We start from the raw sequence: 19,837 nt of genomic DNA, 5'->3' as shown, positions 1-19,837 counted from the left end.
GGAGCACATTGATGCGATGCCGCTGCTCTGGTGAAAGCAAAGGCCTCCATCCATGCCCACAGCCAGAGCTAAATTAAATTTCTCAATGCTTTTCATGCCTATTTATAGGCTTGAAGATTTGGCTCATAGATTTAGCCTCTGTGCATTTTGATTGGTCAGCCAAAGCTCGCTGTTGATTGGCTATTTTCGAACTTAACATTCTCAAAAATTCAAGTTGTGTTTGTTTTAGCACATAAACTCACTCAAAACCTTAAAAAGATTTTGGTTATATCAATAAAAAAATATGCATCTCAATCCGACTACAGAAATTTTCATCAAAGTACTAATTCTGTGTGGTTTCTTACGAGTGAAAAGTTGATGAAACATGTAGATACAGCTTAAAACTGAAAGCGTGCAGGACTTTTTCACACGGCTGTAGGTTTTTCCAAAGGGGTTTACTTCTCTTCCCTTTACTTACTGGGGAAAGTAAAATACCAGTGTTAAATTTGGTCCAGATTTTGCTCCTGTGGTGGCCAGAACACACATAAATTAGGTCACTTGCACAATTTCTTTTTTATTGATCAAATAAGTTGCAATAAACTGCAGAATTTGGGTTAATGGATTTGCACATATTCAGGGGACAGTAAATGTAGAAATAATTGTAGCCTTTCTCCCTCTCACTTACTGTGACCTTCCATGTGATTTTCATTCTTTTCCACTTTGTCAACTGAAGGATCTGTGGCTCCCATATTTTAATGTGACTACAGACATCACAGCTTCTGCCATGCGTGTGCATAAAGATGGTACGTATATCTTTCATCCAGCACAGCCGTCATGACTGACTAGTAATTCAACATGCATTCCATCTCCAGTTTCCCCCTGAGCTTCAGGAGGAGCCAGGGAAGCCCAGAAGAAAGTGAATTAGAACAGGGGTGCACCAAGTGCTCCCAAGGCCACAGGAGATCCAACCACATCTATTTGGGCCTCTGGCTTTTTTAAGTTTCAGAAAGTGCAAGGCAAAATAGCCAGATGCAAGACAGATTTATGCCTCTAGCTGAACCCTGAAGGGTCCTCCCAAAACAATACTGCCACTTTTGCAGCCTCATGCTGAGGAGAGAGGGGCCAGGTGGTTTGCTGGGAGTTGCCTTTGGTTCATGTCCAGCAATAATTTTGGGTGTCCGAAATGAATATTTCCATTTGAATGGATATTAGAACTCCCCAAGCCCTTAGTAGGGCTTCCTTGGGGCTGCACAGGATTGAAGAACCCTTCATTAGAGGAAGGTCACCTTTATTCCCCCCCCGCAAGTTTAGAGAACATTAGGCCATCTGGGGAGGGGATAGGAATTTGCTTGAAGCCTCTGAGTAGAGGTAGGAAATCTAGAGTAGTGCTATTTCTCTGTTAGAATGATCGTTACTGTAGCTTCAGAAGACCATTTCTGTCCTCTTCCTCCAGGTCTAAAGAGGGAGGGAGAACATTACGTGAGATCTGTAGCTTGTTTGGCTACGTCATGATCTTCGCCTTAAGCCTAGTGGATTCCATTCTTTGGCTGAAAAGGCACCATGGAGAGTGGAAAAAAACTCCTATAATCCGTGGCTTCTTTGAGCCATTTGCCCTGCCTCTGTAATAGTCTTGGCTGGGTTTGAACCTGCCTTTCCTTGGTAGCATTGCTGCTGTTCACTAAACCCACTAACTATTCCACATTTGTTCTCTTCCTTTTATTTATTGGGGAAGCCTTGGCTGCTGTGTCAAATTTCTCAGCACGGCTTTTCTATTCTAAAACTGTGGGGTTGCTGGTTATTCAAACGCTCCTTATTTTGGGAGGAGGGAGGGAGGGAGAATCATCACTAGTCAAGCCTAATGAAAGAGTAGAATTTTAAATGGGCTTCAGAGATGGATGGACCGTATGTGGAGGGAGGTGGGAGGTTTTTGTGGCGCCCTCCTGGCCTCCCCTGGCTGCAGCAAGCATCAGATCTCACCTGGGACATTGTTGGCAGCCGTGCCCACTTGCAGGGCAGGGAGAGGCTGTGACTGCCTGGCTCTCATCCTTCTCTTTCCCTTCCCTTCCTAACAGAGCTAACACTTTCTCTCCTTCCTCCAATAGGCAGGCAGAGTGGAGGTGGGCAAATTGTGAGGTGAGGGAAGGCCTGTGCAAGTAAGAAACCAGGCCTTCCAGGTTGAAGTGCGGGAGCTTCAGTGCCAGCGCTCTTCCCCTGCAAGAGGTGAAAGGCAGAACGGCCTCCCTAGTCTCCATGAAGGGTTTTTAAGTGAGGAACCGCTTCCGGTGGCTTCCCCTGTGGGGACAAGTGTGCTTCTCTTCTCATACTTGGTAGTCGGATAGCAAGCAAGGCCAGGCAGGAGCAGCTTTCAGTCTCTGGCAACGTTTGGTAGTTGCAGCCTTCAAAAAACACTTAACCGTCCTGTCCTTCTTTTTTGCAAGTGAATTGTTGCGCTACTTGTGTCGTGTATAGTTCCTTTCAATCGGCAGGACTTCTAAGGTTCCTCCTCTTATCCTTCCTTTTTATCCAGGTAAGCCTCCGTGACCATTTCGTGGGCAATCAGGCTTCCCTGTGATCCTGTTTTGAAACATGGCTTCTTGTTGGAGTGTAGAACCATTTCTCTCACGTTGTGTTTCTGCGTTATATGCTTGCCCGTCAGAAGGGATTTTCCTCGTCCCCATAAAGCTGGGCTCCCTTGATCTGAGGCCGTCGTAGGGAGTCTTTGAGGGCCTCGGGCCAATGGCTGGGAGCAGCAGGAGAGAAAAATGACTGGCCAGGAGCAAATTAATCCATGTGGTGTCAGAACCGGGAACTGTTATCGTGACTATGGAGTTCTCCATGACAACTGTGGTTCTGGTTAAACATTTAAAATGGCACATTCACCTACAAGAGCTGAAAGGAACCTTAGTTGAAAGGGGAAAGCCGGAGCATTCTGGCAAATGGGAATTTCAGTTGGGCAAGAAGAAGGTGCTCCGTTGTTGTTGAGGAAAGCCTTCCAGAAACCCCCTTTTGTCCCAGGGCATTTTGTCTTTCTGGAGCTTCTCTCGTGATGTCACTTCCTGTCCTATGCTCCCTTCCTTTTCCTCCCCCCCCCTTCCCTTTGATTGAATCTCCATCTTCATCCGGCAGGCAGCGTGTGGCGCTACGTCCGGGCCAGTGCATCTTACACCCCCTATTTGCCTCCTCTCTGCGACCCCAAGGACAGTCACTTGCTTGTGGATGGCTGCTATGTTAACAATGTCCCAGGTCAGCATCGCATTTGCCTCACTCCCTTGGCTGAAGGACATTGGGGACGCAGGTGGGCCAGAGGGACGGAGGCGGCTTCATCCTTCTGAACCACCGTCATCCTTCTTTTGCTAGGGCTGGGCACGATCAGCTTGGGGAGCAGGCCTGGATTCTGCCCACAGCCACCTTTTGCTCAGGCCAACAATTCTGCATGGCACAAGAAACTGGGCTGCCAGGTAGTTCAGGCAAAGCATTGCCTTGCATGGCGGCTCCCAGGGAGATTCGGAGGTTTCGTGGGGGCTCAGGGTGATGAATGTGACCTGTGCATATTGCTTGGCTGTTTGATAAAGTGCTGTGCAGAATTCTTCCTGCCTGAGCAGCTGGGCTGGAGCTGGGCTGCACCTTTCTCCATCCCTCTCTGAAGGGTTCGTGGCTGCTCTGGGTGTCTCTCTGTTCTTCTGATTGCGTTTGTTCCCACACGGTTAGGCTCGCTGTGGCGGTATGTGCGAGCTAGCATGACCCTTTCCGGGTACCTACCGCCACTCTGCGACCCCAAGGACGGCAATTTACTGATGGACGGCGGCTACATCAACAACCTTCCAGGCAAGTATTGGGCAGTCTTGGAGAGAGCAGGACGAGCATCTGCTGGAGGACAAGGAGGGCTTGTGAAGCCTGACTGGACTGGGGCTGGCTCCCATTTCCTCCACGCTCTCTTATCCTCTGCTGTAAATACCAGGCCAATATCCTGGTGAGGAGAAGGAGGGGCTTAAGGAGCCAGTGAAATCCCAGCTTTCTATGAATTAAGGCATCAGCGATTGTGGTGAGATCTAGTGCAGAAAGTTCTGGTCACTGCCAGCTTCCCTTCTCCGATCTCACGCCTTTGTTGATGCTGGCAGGAACTCTTTGCTTCTCCAGAGGATAAAAATCCGTAAATACATCTGTGCCAAAGGAGGGCAAGAGTTTGGTAAGAAAGAGTATATTGCACCTAGGATACTCCCAAGTGAAACCTGCTATCCTCTCAAGGAATATATAGGCTAGATCTGTCTGGACTTCATTGCCTGCTGGTCTCTAACCTGGACCTCAAGCGGCCATATGGAGAAGAGAGACTTTTAAGGCTGTGTAGCAAGAGCCCGCCTGGAAGTCTCTAGCCACAGAGGAGGGGGTTCTCAGTCTCCCAGGCCATGGTTGCCCCAAAGGGGCTTTTCCAAGAGGCAGCTGAACTCTCTGGTTTTCCTCTGCAGACATTTCTCATCTAAGAAGCTTCTTCAGCTCTGACTGGATGGAGGGGAATGGAGGGATTTATGTTCCTCGCAGACAGCTGGTCATTTGCATTCTTTTAGCATATCGTTAAGGCCACCGGGAGCTTCTCAAAATAGGTTTTCACCGTGTTTGAAACACTGATAGCTTAAATAACAAATTTATATAAGAAAAGCAAAGTAGATACAAGAAACCCTAGATAAAATTCAACCCCAAAGTTTAAAAAGCATGAGCAAAATTCTACCACCACCATCATCACCACCAGGGGTGGGTTTCAAAAAATTTTCATGACCGGTTCTGTGGGCGTGGCTTATTTTGTGGGCTTAGCTTGGCAAATTCAGATTGGAGATGGGAAATAAAATATGCTGCAAAACTTTTTTTTTTAAAGCCAAAGAAAGCAGCATCCCGAACCTCACCGAGCTGAACGCTTGAGAGGTCCGGAGGGTCCGGAGGGTCCGTGGTTTTGTTCTCTGCCTGTGAGCTCCGGGGGAGGGGAGCAGCAGGCGAGCCAGCCAGCCAATAATCTGCGGCTGCCAAGCACCCTGCTCATGGGTAAACCTGCTCACAAGTAGACTTCCGCCAACAGATCCTGGCGTCCTCACTTGGCTACTCACCCCTCACCCACCCCCGGAGCTCACAGGCAGCAAACAAAGCCGCCCCCTCCTGCCTCCTCCGTGCATCGGGAGGCTCAGCCCCACTTAGGGGGCAGTGGGGTTGCAGAGCCTCGGGGCTCCCTGGGCAGCCCCTGCGGCTTCCCTGTGTAGCCACTCGGAGGCCGTTGTGTGGATGCACGCGTGGGTGAAGATGAGGTAGGGCGAGCGTCAGAGGGAGCCACTTCGGGGGTGTGGCCGGCCAGCCATCACTACCGGTTCATCCACAAACAGTTCTCCCAAACCGGGAGCGACCCTCCTCTGACCCCCATCCTACTAAAGCCTAACCTTTTCACCTGAACTAGGAAAAAGAGCCAATGAAGAAATCGTGGAAGCCAGAGCCAAGTCCTGCCTCTTCCATTGGGGACGTCGTAGTCAGGAAACTTGAACTGGAGCAAAGGGGTTGATTCAGTCCTATGGCCACGCAGTTTCCCTGCTGCATGCCGTGGAAGTTGCCAGAGAGCAGGCTGGGGTTGCCTTAATTCCAAGGACCAGATGTTCCCACGGAAAGCACCACTGAGCTATGCTTACAGTCTCAGAAATACTCGGCCACCTCCTGTTTGGGCTGCTGCTCACTAGAGGGAGAGATCTACAGAGGATCCTGTGGCTCTCTTGATAGGCTGCCCATTGCCAGATCCAGTGAGATTGGCGTCGCTCACCCGGCTGGGAGAGGCCTGTTCTCGCCCCTCTTGTTATCATGCAAGCAGATAAGATGTCATTGATAGAAGCCATTAAACGGTGGAGAAGGAGATCAGAATGGAGCTAAGGAAGGAGAACATTTCCATATCATTCAGGTGCCCTGAGGGAAAGTCTCCTCCCCCGTGATGGGTTCTTGGCTGTAGATGGAAAACATCATATACTATAGAAGCCACTGAATATTTCACCCCCATTTGTCTGGAATGGTGTAGGACAGCCATGGTTAAACCTTTTGGCACCGAGTGCCAAAACTGGAGCACCAGAACATGGAAGAGAGCAACTGGCCAGTGCGCGTGCACGCGCCAGCCAGCTGCTCTCTTCCAGGTTCACACGACCAGCTGACGGGCACACATGTGCGTGCCGGAACCCGGAAGAGAGCGGCTGGCCAATAAACATGCGCACCAGACTAGCTGGCGGGCACACATGCACATGGCGGAACCTGGAAGAGCAGCTGGCGAGGGTGCGCATCCCATGGAGAGGGCTCTGTGGCACCTCAGGCACAGGTGCCATAGGTTCACCATCACAGGGATAGGATCTCCTGCTTGAGCAGGTGGTTGACTAGAAGACCTCAAGGGTCCCTTTTCCCCTGGGAGCACAGAATTTGCACTTGGACATAGACCTTCCCCAACGGCCCAGACTCCCTTCTTCCCAAGTGCAGTCACTTTTTGTGAAATAAACGTCCCTGGGGAAATCGTGGATCTTCTTCGTGGTCCTTAGTTTGATTCTGAATATTCACCAAATGATAATCCCCACATTTCCTCCTAAGGTTTGCGTTTGAGAAGACTTTTCATGGCGCTTTGTGCCATTCAGTAAGGCCCTTGCTCTGCAAATGGAAAGGAGGAAAAAATCAGAATTCACAAGAGTTTTAGATAACCGGTCAGTGGACCATAAACCCACTTTTTGGTTCCAAGGAATGGTTTCTTAAGCACCCTAGTTATGTTATTTGTCATGTGTTAGCTTTGTTGCAAATGTTCTTTTCCTGATGTTTCTCTTAAGTTTAGATATGTGCTTTCTTGTTTCTGTACTTATGGGAACAAATAATCAAATTCATTCACTGGTTCTTTCTCTTGAAATGTCCACGAAATACCAGCATTTCTTTTTAATTTTGGCTCCCTTGAGCTAAGCTTATTTATTTCCTTGACAAGATTTTTCTAAAGTGATTTGCTGTCTAGATCTTCACTTATTTATGTAAACGTTTCTAAATCTGTTTCACTCCCCAATTTCTCAGCACCATTCCTAGTTGGACTTTCCCAGTCTCTTTTCCTGGAAAAGGCCTTCTGAAGCCTCAACTGAGAGGCTATGATTTAACAAACCTGACCTGGTTTTGCCAAATGCTTGTCATACTGCTTGGTTTTCTGAAAAATAATAGTTGTGTATTTGCCATATTGTCCATTCCAGCAAGCATGTTTTTGTGTGGCTTTGAGCATGAAGTATTTTGTAAATTGGTCATATTGTGTATTCTTTACTATATTTTTGTAACTGCCATATGCAAGTAGTGTGTAGGATATTAAACCACTTTCTCTGCTTGTTGACTCTGAAAATGCAAGGAGGCATTGCTTCATATTTTTACCTTTATCTACCCCCACACACACACTGCATATGGGATATTAATAAAAGCCCACTCTGTTCACTTTTACTGAAGGCACTTTTATACATTCCGCAAGCCACGGAGTAGACCCATTTTAAACCAAGAAGTTTCAGATGGGAAACTACAGATAATAGAGGCTGTCTAAAAGAACTGCTATACTGTTTAATATAATTGAACAAACGGTTAACTGCCATCGTCTTTTCCAACATGCCACCCTCCAGGTATTTAGGATTTTAGCCCCCATTAGAGGCTACTACGCTGGTTAGGAATTCTCGAAGTGTATGTGTTGGCCTGCTTGAAAGGTTAGAGAAAGCTAAAGCAGCAGGATTTCTCCCCCATGTTGTTCTTTGGCTTTTAACAGCTTACAAGAATAAAGTCTAAATGAGACTAGGAAAAGCTATATTTTCCGTCTATGTCTATGTAGTACACTGTTATTTCTCTAAATGTTTGTCCACTACCGAAAACATGTCAGCTGCTTTATGTTGCTTTATTGAATAACACTTAAGTTATTCAAGTTGCTTCTATCTGGACCTTTCTCCAAAAATGAATGCAAAGGGAGATGCTGTCGCTATTCCAAAGTTTTCAGCAGGGCAGAGAAATTATTTTCATGGTGACAAACCCCTTTTCCCACAACGGAAGCCCAACTGATTATAATGTTAATGCCGAGAAAGGAAAATTGGTCAGAGGGGATTAGCTTCTGCAACGTCAAAAAATGCTCTCCTCAACTCTCTCACTTGGTGGTGGATCTGGTGGTGGATCTGGTGGTGGTGGTGGTGGGAGCGGTACGTTCTCCCTTTGGCCTCTTCACGTTGCCTCTCCCCTGAAACATTTCCCTCTTCCTCCCCTCCTCGAATGTAGCTGACATCGCTCGTAATATGGGCGCCAAGACGGTCATTGCCATTGATGTGGGAAGCCAGGATGAGACCGACCTCTGCAACTATGGGGATAGTCTGTCCGGTTGGTGGCTGCTGTGGAAACGCCTCAACCCTTGGGCTGAGAAAGTCAAGGTGAGTCTCTCCAGCCTGTAGCTTGTGGGTGGAGATTCCCGCTTGATGTGTAACTCTGACACCAGCCGGGTGAAGAATTCCCTTCAGGAAATAGTTTCTGTCACATTTTCTAAGCGTTCAAACCACAACGTTACTCAATCTCTCTATTTTTATTTGCTGAGATCACTGCGTAAAATGTCACTGCATGAATACCAGGGATTTGTGAGAGTAGCACATGTGAAAATAAACCACCTCTGGCTTGTTCTGGCACATCTGCTTGGTTATCTTGGATTAGAGCCAGTTCTCTCTCTAATTCTGGGTCTTCCAGTGGCATCTTTCTCATGGTGGTAACTTATCTGGTAAAGCTTTCCCAATATCTTAAAGCCTTCCAGGATCTTATGTACAGGATGGCACTTTAAGTGGATCAGATAACACTTTTCATTACATAACAATCATATTTATTAAATACTTTTCATGAACTAGAATAACTATGTTCTAAAAATCTGCCTAATTGTTAACATATTAAATACTGCCCTTGATTCACAGAAGCCCTTCACAATACAGTGGTTTCCTATAAAGGAACATATCTTAATAGCCCAAGATTGCAAAAGGCTGGTTACAGACGTGGCTTACCTGCTTTCTAAGCTTGTTCTGCAGCTCAGTTGGATTGGAAAATACTTCCAAAATTCCTGGTAGCTTCAGTACGACAGCTAAGGTTCTCCAGTGGTTTCCCAGAGGCATCTACTTACCATCCTGTCTTTCTTTTACTGGGGTCATAATCATGTTAGAACCACAGCCAAGAGGCACAAATCCATCTCGTGGGCCAGTTGCACCTATTTCTAGGTCCTGCGCATGGTCATTTGTGCCTTAATCACCTCCAATCTGGACCCTGCAGGACAATCTACGTGGCTATTTAGAAGGAGGGGTAGCTGACTAAGGAAGCACTGAGGGGATTCTCCTCGCACATTTCTCTGTGGCCAACGAGCACCTTGGCGTTTCAGGTACCTGACATGGCGGAAATCCAGTCCCGCCTAGCCTACGTCTCATGTGTGCGACAACTGGAGGTGGTGAAGAGCAGTTCGTATTGTGAGTACATTCGCCCTCCCATCGACCGCTTCAAAACCATGGACTTCGGAAAGTTTGATGAAATCTATGTGAGTTTGAGGGCCAGCTGTGGTTTCATCCCGAAGGGCGGGGAGGGGGGCGGGGGTCTCACATTAGAAGGGCTGCTGTGAAGCACCCTCATCTGGCTGAGCCATAGAATCCAGAAAGACCAACTTTGCAATCTGTTATCAGCAATCAAAGAGAAAGTGTGAGTGTGGCTTCTCTTTATCCTTCTCCTATAGGATGTCGGTTATCAGCATGGAAAACTGGTGTTTGGTGGTTGGTGCCGCGGTGATATAATTGAAAAAATGGTTCAGGATCGGCACACAGCAGACTTCTACGAGAGCAAACGCATGGATGTAAGTAGAAGGGGGGGAACTCCCGGAACTTTCTCTACTTGCAGCTTCTCCAGCTAATAAGAAAAAAAAATCTGAAGTAATAATAAAGAATCAGAGTTCTAGCTATTTCCAAACAACAAAGGTTCGGGAAGTGTGGCTGTGCTTAACAGATGTCATTCCACGGTTCATGAAATAATGAATAAAAACTGCCCAGCAATATTGTTTCATGGATCGTACCAGCCTTTCCTATCCGGAGTGCTCAGAGTTGGTTCCACCACAATACCGCAGAGCCCTTATCCGCGGAGACATAAGCGCAAAGGGCTGACCCGCGCCTTTCAAAGCGCTAAGGAAAAACGTGACCCTACCGCGATGACATAATCGCGGAGGGCAAATCCGCGCCTTCCGAAGCACTCAGTACCCTAAACCTAACCCTAAACCTAACCCTAAAGCAAACCCCTAAACCTAATCCTAACCCTTACCTTAATTTAAATCGGCTTTCTGCCACGGCACCGTTTTAAAGCGCCCTTCTGTTGCCGCGCTGTTGTCGCGGCGGTGATGACGCGTGGTGATGACATCGCGGCTTTAGCGACGCAATTTTATCACCGCTATTTTGACGAGCGCGGTTTTGTCGTGCCACGCTCAGAGTTACAGCAGTAATGTATCTGATCTAGGTTTACAGTGTTTCAGATTAAATTTAATATAGTCAGACCAGATTTTCCAGATCAGTTCAAATGGTAAAATCAAATCAGTTTTCCAGATTAATATGAATATTCAAATTGAATCAGACTTAAATTGAACAGCTGGGTTGTGGCAAGATAGCTTCAGATAGTGTTGGTATCTCTTTTCATTCCCAAGGTGTTGATGTGTCCCAGCGGAGGATTCACAGATCTGGCAGAGATTATCTCTCGCATTGAGCCAGCCAAGAGCTACCCGTCTGAGGGCTATGCCGACGGTGAGCACCAGCCGTTTCTGGGTTCAGTTTACAGTAGATACGGCAGCACTGAATTCATTCCAACTCGGCAAGTGGCCCCGAGGAGGCATCTTTCTGCTCATCCAAAGCCCTAACGAGACTAAATGGATGACTTCTGTGCAATTGTATTCCGTGCTTCAGAATGAAATGGGAGGAATCCGTTTAAACTAAGAAATGGCTACCAAGCGAAGAACTGAAGGGGGGTTTCTGTGTTGGTGAGGGAAGAAAATGTTATCAATGTTCACAAAAGCCTTCTCTGTCCACAACCAGGAGAAGAGTCAGATTATCTAACCGAGTACGAAGATGAAGGAACGGATGCCGCGCGGGAGGAAGAGGGCCAGGAGCTGCTATTTGCTCCTGCTGAGCAGAATGCTGTCTTTGAAACCGTAAGTTCCCTCTGAGCTCACGAGGACCCTCTCCACAGGGCTGCTGGATGCAGGAGCCCACATCTGGCTTTCAGCCCTTGAGAGATGTGCCCCTCTTTCCTGGGCCACGAGCAACTCTGCCCACGTGCAAGGACAGGGTTTCTCTTCTCGGAATAGGAATGTGATGATTGTACTTTTCTCTGTCAAGGAAGGACTGAATTCCCCCTAACAAGACGACTTTTCCCTTTGGGCCACTGTAAGTGACAAGGTTCGATAACATCTTTCCCCGAAAATAAGGCAGGATCTCATTTTCTTTTGACCCACAAAATATGGCTTGGGCCTTATTCTCAGGGGAGGGGTTATTGTTTTAGGGTTGCCGGGGGGTTGCTCCCTTGTAAGCGGGCAAGAAGAGTCGGGCACAGCTTCAGGGGTGAAGCGGCCATGAGGTGACCACACTCACAAGCAGCCGCTGGCAAACCCCCCCTCCAGCCGGGCAGAGCTCCATGCACTGACCTAGGGGGTATCCCGAATGGGGGGCGGGCAGAGTGCCACATGGCTTGGCGCCTTAGGGATACCCTCTAAGTCAGTGAATGGCGCTCTGCCTGGCTGGAGGGGGGGGGGTTGCCAGGTGGCTGCTCGTGAGCTTGGTCACCTCATGGCTGCTTCACCCCTGAGCCTGTGCCCGGCTCTTTGGGTGCCTGTTCGCAAGGGAGCAAGCACCCGGCAACTCCCCCCTCTGGCCAGGCAGAACACCGCTCCCCAACCTAGTGGTATCCTGAAGGCGGCAAGCAACGTGAGCGCCTTTCTCCCCCCTCCCCCGGCTCCCGCAGCTTGGCGCCTTCAGGATCCCACTAGGTGGGTGAGCGGTGCTCTGCCTGGCTGGAGGGGGGGGGTTGTCCAGAGGGCTTATTTTCAGGGGGGCTTTATATTTTTTCCCAGGTGAAAAATGTGGCAAGGCCTTAGTTTCAAGACAGGTTGTATTTTCGGGAAAACACGGTAGCAGTAGAATACAAGGATTATTGTCCTATTCCTATGGGAAATCTCTGTGCTCGGTCAGAAGGGGAAGAAGTCAGGGAGGCAACTAAAAATCATTTTCCTTGCAGATTGACCATCTATGCTAACCCCACCCCCACCCCCCACCCCAGGGAAGAAGAAAGATAAACGTAATGGGATGCAAAATGCATAACTTCTAAACAGTTGCTAACTGTTTATAATATTTTACTCCAGTTTCTTGTCCCACGCCCCCTTTCCTTTCACACCATGGCATGTTATGGGGAGCTTTTGGTTTCTAGAAAACAGTTTATTTATGTATTTTCAGGGAGTAATTTCTTTATATCTGAATAATTATTGTGAGAAGTGTGATGTGCTCATCCTGCTTTGCCATTGGAGTCTTATCAATCTGTAGTCCAGGAGAAGCCAGCTCCCTCTTCCCTCTTCCTTTTGAGCATTGAACAGATTGAAGAAGATATGTGTACGTAGCCAGGGGTCCAATCCTGTGGATCGCAACTGCCAAGAAACAATAGGAAAGCAATAAGAGAATCAACCTTTTGGGATGGGATCACATCATGTGCTTAAGCCCCTCAGTGCTACTGGTTGCATATTAAATTTTGTTAATGATTTCTTTCTCTTTTCGCTTGCAAATCAAATTTGTTTGCTAACTTTATGGTTCCAGATATTTCCTGAATTCAGAAAACCAAACTTTCTAGTTACCAGATTAAGATTGCTGCATGGCCCCGGCCATTTCCTTAACATGGCTTGCCTTTAAGTGTCTTAGCTCAAATAAGCCGGAGGGTTTCCTTTTGTAGGGACAACAATAAAAAGCCGTCTCCCAACCAGTTCCTGATGCTGCCTTCTCTGACAAGCGGCTCGTTTCATGCTGAGCTGCCAAGTCCAGCATGCTGTGTCCTTTGCCCATTGCCTAGATTTCTCTTCACACTCTCCTTTATCCTTTCCTCTCCCTCTGGCACCACCAACGGCCTTGGCTGATGCGCCACTCTTGATGGTTTGAGGGGTTCACGCCTATGTTGCATCTCTTTCAAATAGCAGCCTTCTAACAGGCATGACTGTCCACCAGGCAGGGTCAGTCTTATCTAGGATGGGGAAGCAAAATCGGTTTTCAGTTGCCTCATGCTTTAAGGAAACATTTCAGGGTTCTGTTATGTTTTTTCAAGGGAGGGGATCTTTTTATAGCAGTAGACTTATATACCGCTTCATAGGGCTTTCAGGCCTCTCTAAGCGGTTTACAGAGAGTCAGCATATTGCCCCCAACAACAATCTGGGTCCTCATTTTACCCACCTCGGAAGGATGGAAGGCTGAGTCAACCCTGAGCCGGTGAGATTTGAACCGCTGAACTGCTGATCTAGCAGTAGCCTGCAGTGCTGCATTTAACCACTGCGCCACCTTGGCTCATAAGAGAGTAACTCTTTTTGAGAGTAACTCTTTAAGTAACTCTTTAAGAACTCTTTAAGATTTTTTTATTATTATTTTATTTTTCTTTCCTGAACAGGGAGAAAAGTTGGTGATAGTGTTGATTCATCAAATCCAAAATGATAAGTGCTGGGTGTTGCATGACACCAGCATCCCTATCATGTTGCCACTGTTCTTTGGCCTTCCACTGACCTGAGAGGAATCTTACTAAATCCCATCTCCCCTGCACGGCTGGGTCCCTTTGTTAGCCTTGGCCCTGGATTTTATACAAGGACCTGACCTAGCTTTGTGGTGGCTCCCCTGCCAGTGGTGTCTGATTCATCCCAGTGTTGTTGTTTTCCCTTACAGGATGAAGAAAAAAGCCTGCGTCATCGCCAGGGAACCTCGCAGGCGCCCCCTCCCCAATTAGCAAAAGTCCTTAGTGCTGAGTCTCTGTAACCAAACCTTGGACGTATCGTGAGGTGTTGCCTACTAGAGGTGCAGCACCCTCCGATCACTTCTGCGATGGGTTTTACTATCTGGCAAGCACAGCCAAGAAACGCCTGGATGCTTCTGGCACCCGCTGCTGTCTTAGAAGATCTTGCAGAAGACCTGATGGAGCTGCCCCTCCTGCCACGAACTGTAGAGCATCGCGTAACGGATGTGGCACAGTGAAAGGCATCGACTAATGTAGTCCTGCTTCAAACTCAGCCCCAGCACATCTTCACATTCCTAGCCAGCCAGAGGGCTCGAACTATGGACTACGCTAACTGTTTTGTGTTTTTTTTAATGAAACAAATGAAATGATACTGGGCTCGTGGTTGGTGATCTCTACGGTACGGCAAGTTCTTGCAGCTTTGGCAATGAACACGCGATTGCTGGAGGAGGGAGGGAGGCTTTCCAGAGTTTACAGATTAACAGAGTTGGACGGGACCTTGTAGGTCATCTAGTCCAACCCCCCCCCCCCAAGCAGTAGACCTTACACCATTTCTGACGGATGACAGTCCAATCTCATCTTGAAGGCCTCCAGCGATGAAGCTCCCACAACTTCTGAAGGGAACTTCTGTTCCATTGGTTGATTGCTCTCACTGTCAGAAAGATTTCTCCTTACTTCCAGGTTGAATCTCTCCTTGATCAGTTTCCATTCATTATTCCTCATCTGGCCTTCAAATGCTTTGGAAAATAGCTTGACAACCCCCCCCCCCTTCCTCTCTGTGGCAGCTTCTCAAATATTGGAAGGCTGCTCTCTTGTCTCCCCTGGTCCTCCTCTTCACTAGACTAGCCATGCCAAGTACTTGCAACCATCATCTTGGTTGTGCTTCTCTGCATGCTTTCTAGAGTCTCAACATTTTTTTTAATAGTGTAGTCACCAAAACTGGATGCCGTATTCTAGGCGTGATCTTACTAAGGCTTTATAGAGTGGTCTTAGTACCTCCCTTGATCTTGATTGTATCCCTCTGATAATGCAACTGAGGACTGCATTGGCTTTTTTGGCTACTGCCACACACTGTTTACTCATTTTTAATTGGTTGTCCACTAAGCGTCAGGCTCCGAAGGGTTAATGAAAACAGCCAAACACAGAAACGGTTTGAAATGCACTTTGTATTCTTCCTTCGGCACGAACTGACCAACAAAGCACTAAGGCAATGAATATACATTGTCAGAGCTGCCACCCGGTGCTCCCCACCTCCTTTTATAGCTACACTGGTCATTAGGATAACCTGCATCCCACGGGTGCGCACACCCATCCTCTCATAACCGAGAACAAAAACCACCTGGCAATTAATCGTGGATTTCTTCAGTTTGTGTAGGTGGGACAGTGAGTCTTGGCAGCTGGCCCAGTCTTCTCCCCTGAATGGCAGCTCCAGGCCTCTGAGCTGGCCGGAGCTGACATGCGGCCCCTCTACCATGGAGACAGCATCTGGGGAGCTAATAATTAAAGTCAGTTAGGAGTCGAAGGACCCCTTCCCCCCCCCCCCCCCGGTTTTGTGGGATGTCTGCGGTGGAATCTCGCTATCAGGTGGGGCGCCCTACAATCCTTGCTATGAACCTCCGATGCCTCCGACAGGGGATAACCTTTCCATAAAACAAGATATTGTAACCGTCCCCTGTGCCACCTGGAATCTAGTATATCTTGCACTGCATAGTGCTGTTCCCCATCGACAGTAACCGGGACTGGTGGCCGTAATGGGTCTCCTCTGATATCAGATGTCTAAACTGATTGGAGCAGGCTGCAGTGGAAGACTGCATATGTTTTCCCCATTAGAGGAGGGAGTCTTAGCTGCACTGTGTAAGTAAGTCCACAAGTCTTAAAGTTGCCAAGGTTGCTCTGCTGGCTGTGGAATTCTGGGAGTTGAAGTCCACAAGTCTTAATGCTGCAAACTTTAAATTGAAACCTGCTTTAAAGGAAGTTTGCAAAGTGATATTCAGCAGTTTATTTCTGCGTCAACTGAACAACAAACTAGATAAAAGGTAGGATTCTTATATGGTTCTATGTTTTTGAAGTATTGGGGTTTGTGCAATATGGGCTTTGTGTTTCTAAAAGGGTTTGGATCATTCCCTGCTTGTGAATGGAGCCAAACTATAGGCTCATTATCTCATTATCTATCTGACAGGCATGTGGAAGGAGCTTTTCTGGGAGTAATATTTTATTTGGGGGGGGGGGTTGCTTCCCACACAGGGAAGGGAGAAAGAAAGAAATTGAGAGAGAGAAACAACACTGCAATTTAGGGCTAGAAGGCTACTCAGAGGTCATCTAGTCCAACCCCCTGCTGCAACAGGAAATCTTACATTGTCTCGATTATATTGGTGCCTCTAACAAAGAGGAAAATTGCCAGAAAGGAGAAGGAGTTTACTAGGACAAGGCTGCCATGCAGAGGAAGGCAGAGATAGTCCTTGACTTATGACTACAATTGAGCCCCAAATTTTGGTTGCTAAGCAAGAGCGTTGTTAAGTGAGCTTCACCACATTTTACCCAATCCATGACATCTCCTGGTGAGTGACATCAAATTGGCCACACCCACCCAGTCGCATGACTGCTAAGCCACACCCCCAAAATAGGCCATGCACACAGAATGGGTAGTAGAAATTTTTGAAACAATGATAGCTTGGGCTAAAAACTTTGGTTATACGATAGAAATTATAAAATTACAGTGTCAACTGCATATAAAGAGAATTTGTATAAGATGATTGATAGATGTAATTGGCCACTGGCAAGACTGGCGAAGACGTTTAAAGACAAATCAACTAAATGTTGGAAATGCCACGAGACACCGGGCTCCTATCATATGTGGTAGGCCTGCGCGGAAGCAAAAAAATACTGGACTAAAATACATACGTAGCAGGAAAAGAAGATACAACAACATATTGACTTAAAGTCTGGAATATTTTTGCTGGGGATTTTACCAGAAAATTATAGCAAAGAAAAACTATATTTAATTATTGATGTTATAACAGCAGCAGCTAGGGTTGTATTTGCACAAAATTGGAAACGATCCCTACAGAGGAGAATGTGAATAAGAAAATATTAGAATGTGCAGAAATGAACAGATTGACGCTATCAAAGAGAAAGAACAAACTGATTATTATACAATTTGGGAATCTCTCTACTGGTGGTTAGAGAATAGACATGAGAATTAATAGTAAAAGAAGTTATCTGAAGTATAGAAAATGTGTTAACAGCTAATATAACTAATAGAGTTAAATAAATTACAATGGGATTGTTGTAATATTAGCTACTTAAGGTATTGGAAATTAAGCCAAGATGAGATTAAATAATAAATAAGATTGTATATTTAAATGTTGGCACAAAATATTTGTACCCAGACGACACACTGGTTAATGGAAAATGGATTGTTTATATAAAAATAAATTATTTTAAAAAAATGAGTAAGAGAAAGCTTAATTTTTCCCGTTCATTTCCATATAGATTAATTTCAGAGCTCCAACTCTAAAGCTGGGTTGTTCCCTCAGAACAGAAAGGATGTCCCGTTGGTCCTCTTTCTCCTTTCTTTAACACAGCCGAAAGCAGGATTTTAGGATAAACAGAGATGGATCTAGAAGATCTTCATGGCAGGCCCTCATCCGGAAGACTGAATGTGCAACAATCCACCTCCAAATATCCATACATTTGAATCGTTTTGCACATTGCACAATATTAGGCATAGTTGTTTCCTTTCTTTTCTCTAAGGTCAGGATTTCCTTTTTCCTCCTAGCCTTGGAGGACACATCTATTTTTTTTAGTGCAGATTTTTTAATAAATATACTTCTTCCATGTTGCTTACCTGCTTAAACAGCATGGCGATATGATAGTGATGGGGCTGGATGGGGTGGAGAAAGAGCTGGGATTCTGAGAAGCTGAGACCGGCTGAGTTTTATTTCCCAATATATATATATATATAGGGACTATTCAGAAGGCTGGAAAAGGTGAATTATGGCCAGTCCTCACACTTACAACCAGTCCTCACATTTATACCCCTTGCAGCATCCTCACACTCACATGATCAAAATTTGACTGTTTGGAGTTTTAAAAAGGATATGAAAGAAAAAAATATATTATGTAAGGATAGTTTGGAAGGAAGGAATTTAAATTTAATACTCTAGTTCAATACATGTATGTTAATAAGTTAAAGAAAAAGAGGTATTAGAAAGTTTTGATTTTAGAAAGGTATTTAAAGAAAAGTTTAGCATTTTAAACACAGTGGGGAAAAAAAGAATATTTTCCCCTCAAGGTCAAAGAATCTGAAAGAATACAGTGAACCTTGGTTAATAGAACCTTGTGTAAATAGAAATACATATTATTTTCATAGCAAGGAGATAAAGCAGGAATAGTGAAATAGATCATTTCATTTAAAGAGAAGAAGACAAGAATCCTTGTGATGGAAAAAAATTAAATTTTGACTTTGCTTTTGTCAATTAAATACATTTGTCATTATAGAAATGGCTTGTTAAAGCAGAAAGTGGAGCCAGGAATGTTTTTACCTGTGCTAAAAAGAGTCAATGCCTCCCCCTCCCCCCCTTTGTACCTCACATTTTCTTCCCCCCCCCCTTTTTCCCTTCCCCTAATGTTTATTACTACTTTTCTTTGTATTTTATATATTAAATAAATAAAATAAAAAATGATTTAAAGAATAATCTGATCAGCAAATTGCTCAACAGATGGAAATACTAGCTCTTATTTGAGACTCAGCCCTCTCCAAAAGATGAGATGTCTATAAGGAGACACGGCAAGTCTGAAAAAGGGGAAATACGTAAAGTTCAAGACGGATCATAGCAAGTCTAGAGAAATTTACTCTGAATGGGTTTAAATTTCCAGGTTCAAATGAATCTGCTAACCCAAGAGTACTGAAAGAATTTGCTGACAAACTAATTGAACTTTTAGGCATTATTTCTGAGAAGTCCTTAAGAACTGATCAAGTGACAGATGACTGGAAGAGGGAAAGAATCCTTATCTTCAAACGGAGGGGAATCGAGGATCTGAGGAACCACTTACAAATCAGTCTGACATTGATCTTCTTGAAGAGGTTGATCAGTAGGCAGCTGATAACAATTCCATAATTATAAGATGTCAGCCTGGATCTATCAAGAACAAACCTAACCATTTATTTTTGATTAGTTATCTCCTTTAGTAATTTATAGAAATGCTATAGGTACAATTGTTCATTCTTTGCCCAAATTCCCCCAAATATTATAATTAGTATTATGGATAGCATGACAATATACAGTCAGCTTAAAATCATATTCCCAAAATGCTCATTGTGATTGTTCAAGGAACAATCTAGTTTGATGAGCCAAAGGTATATCACATGGGGACAGAAACCTTATGCTGTACTTCGGCACTGTACTCTTCATTTGCCTTATTAATGATTGAGATCAGGGCTGCCAAACTTGTGGCCCGTGACCGGGATGCATCATGTGCTGGCCACGCCCACACCCGGTTTAGCAAAGGGGGGGGGAGTTGCAGTATATCGCGTAATGTCACCGTGATGACACAAGTTTGACAATTTAGACGAAGAGGTGGAATAAATACTTATCTAATTAGCAAATGATATAACATTAGTTACAATAGTCAATTGACTTGAAAAAAAATAACATTCAGATAGATTAAAGACATGAGCTGAAAGTAACAGAATTCAATTGAATAGAGACAATTGTTAAGATTTCTTAAGTTGAAAACAGAAAATTACACATACCGTATTTTTCAGAGTATAAGATGCACTTTTCCACCCCTAAAAGAGGGTGAAAATTTGGGTGCATCTTATACACCGAATGTAGTC

The 19,837-nt window shown here is 45.6% G+C and overlaps 1 protein-coding gene across 1 annotated transcript in view; it reads left to right on the top strand.

Moving 5' to 3' along the window:
• Window positions 1-14,369, top strand: part of PNPLA6 (patatin like domain 6, lysophospholipase) — a 56,262-nt gene extending 41,893 nt beyond the window's left edge. The window contains exons 28-36 of the mRNA XM_014052653.2: window positions 713-782; window positions 3,106-3,222; window positions 3,688-3,804; window positions 8,251-8,399; window positions 9,380-9,532; window positions 9,725-9,841; window positions 10,676-10,772; window positions 11,061-11,176; window positions 13,932-14,369. Coding sequence (XP_013908128.2) covers window positions 713-782; window positions 3,106-3,222; window positions 3,688-3,804; window positions 8,251-8,399; window positions 9,380-9,532; window positions 9,725-9,841; window positions 10,676-10,772; window positions 11,061-11,176; window positions 13,932-14,021 — 1,026 coding nt within the window. The 3' untranslated portion in view covers window positions 14,022-14,369. The remainder of the gene's footprint in view (window positions 1-712; window positions 783-3,105; window positions 3,223-3,687; window positions 3,805-8,250; window positions 8,400-9,379; window positions 9,533-9,724; window positions 9,842-10,675; window positions 10,773-11,060; window positions 11,177-13,931) is intronic.
• Window positions 14,370-19,837: the final 5,468 nt, after the last annotated feature.

Source organism: Thamnophis sirtalis, unplaced genomic scaffold, assembly GCF_051295495.1.
Source record: "Thamnophis sirtalis isolate CommonGarterSnake01/CBP01778 unplaced genomic scaffold, rThaSir2_p1.2 scaffold_3, whole genome shotgun sequence".
Lineage (NCBI taxonomy): Eukaryota > Metazoa > Chordata > Lepidosauria > Squamata > Natricidae > Thamnophis > Thamnophis sirtalis.
This window is presented reverse-complemented; position numbering and strand designations above follow the sequence as displayed.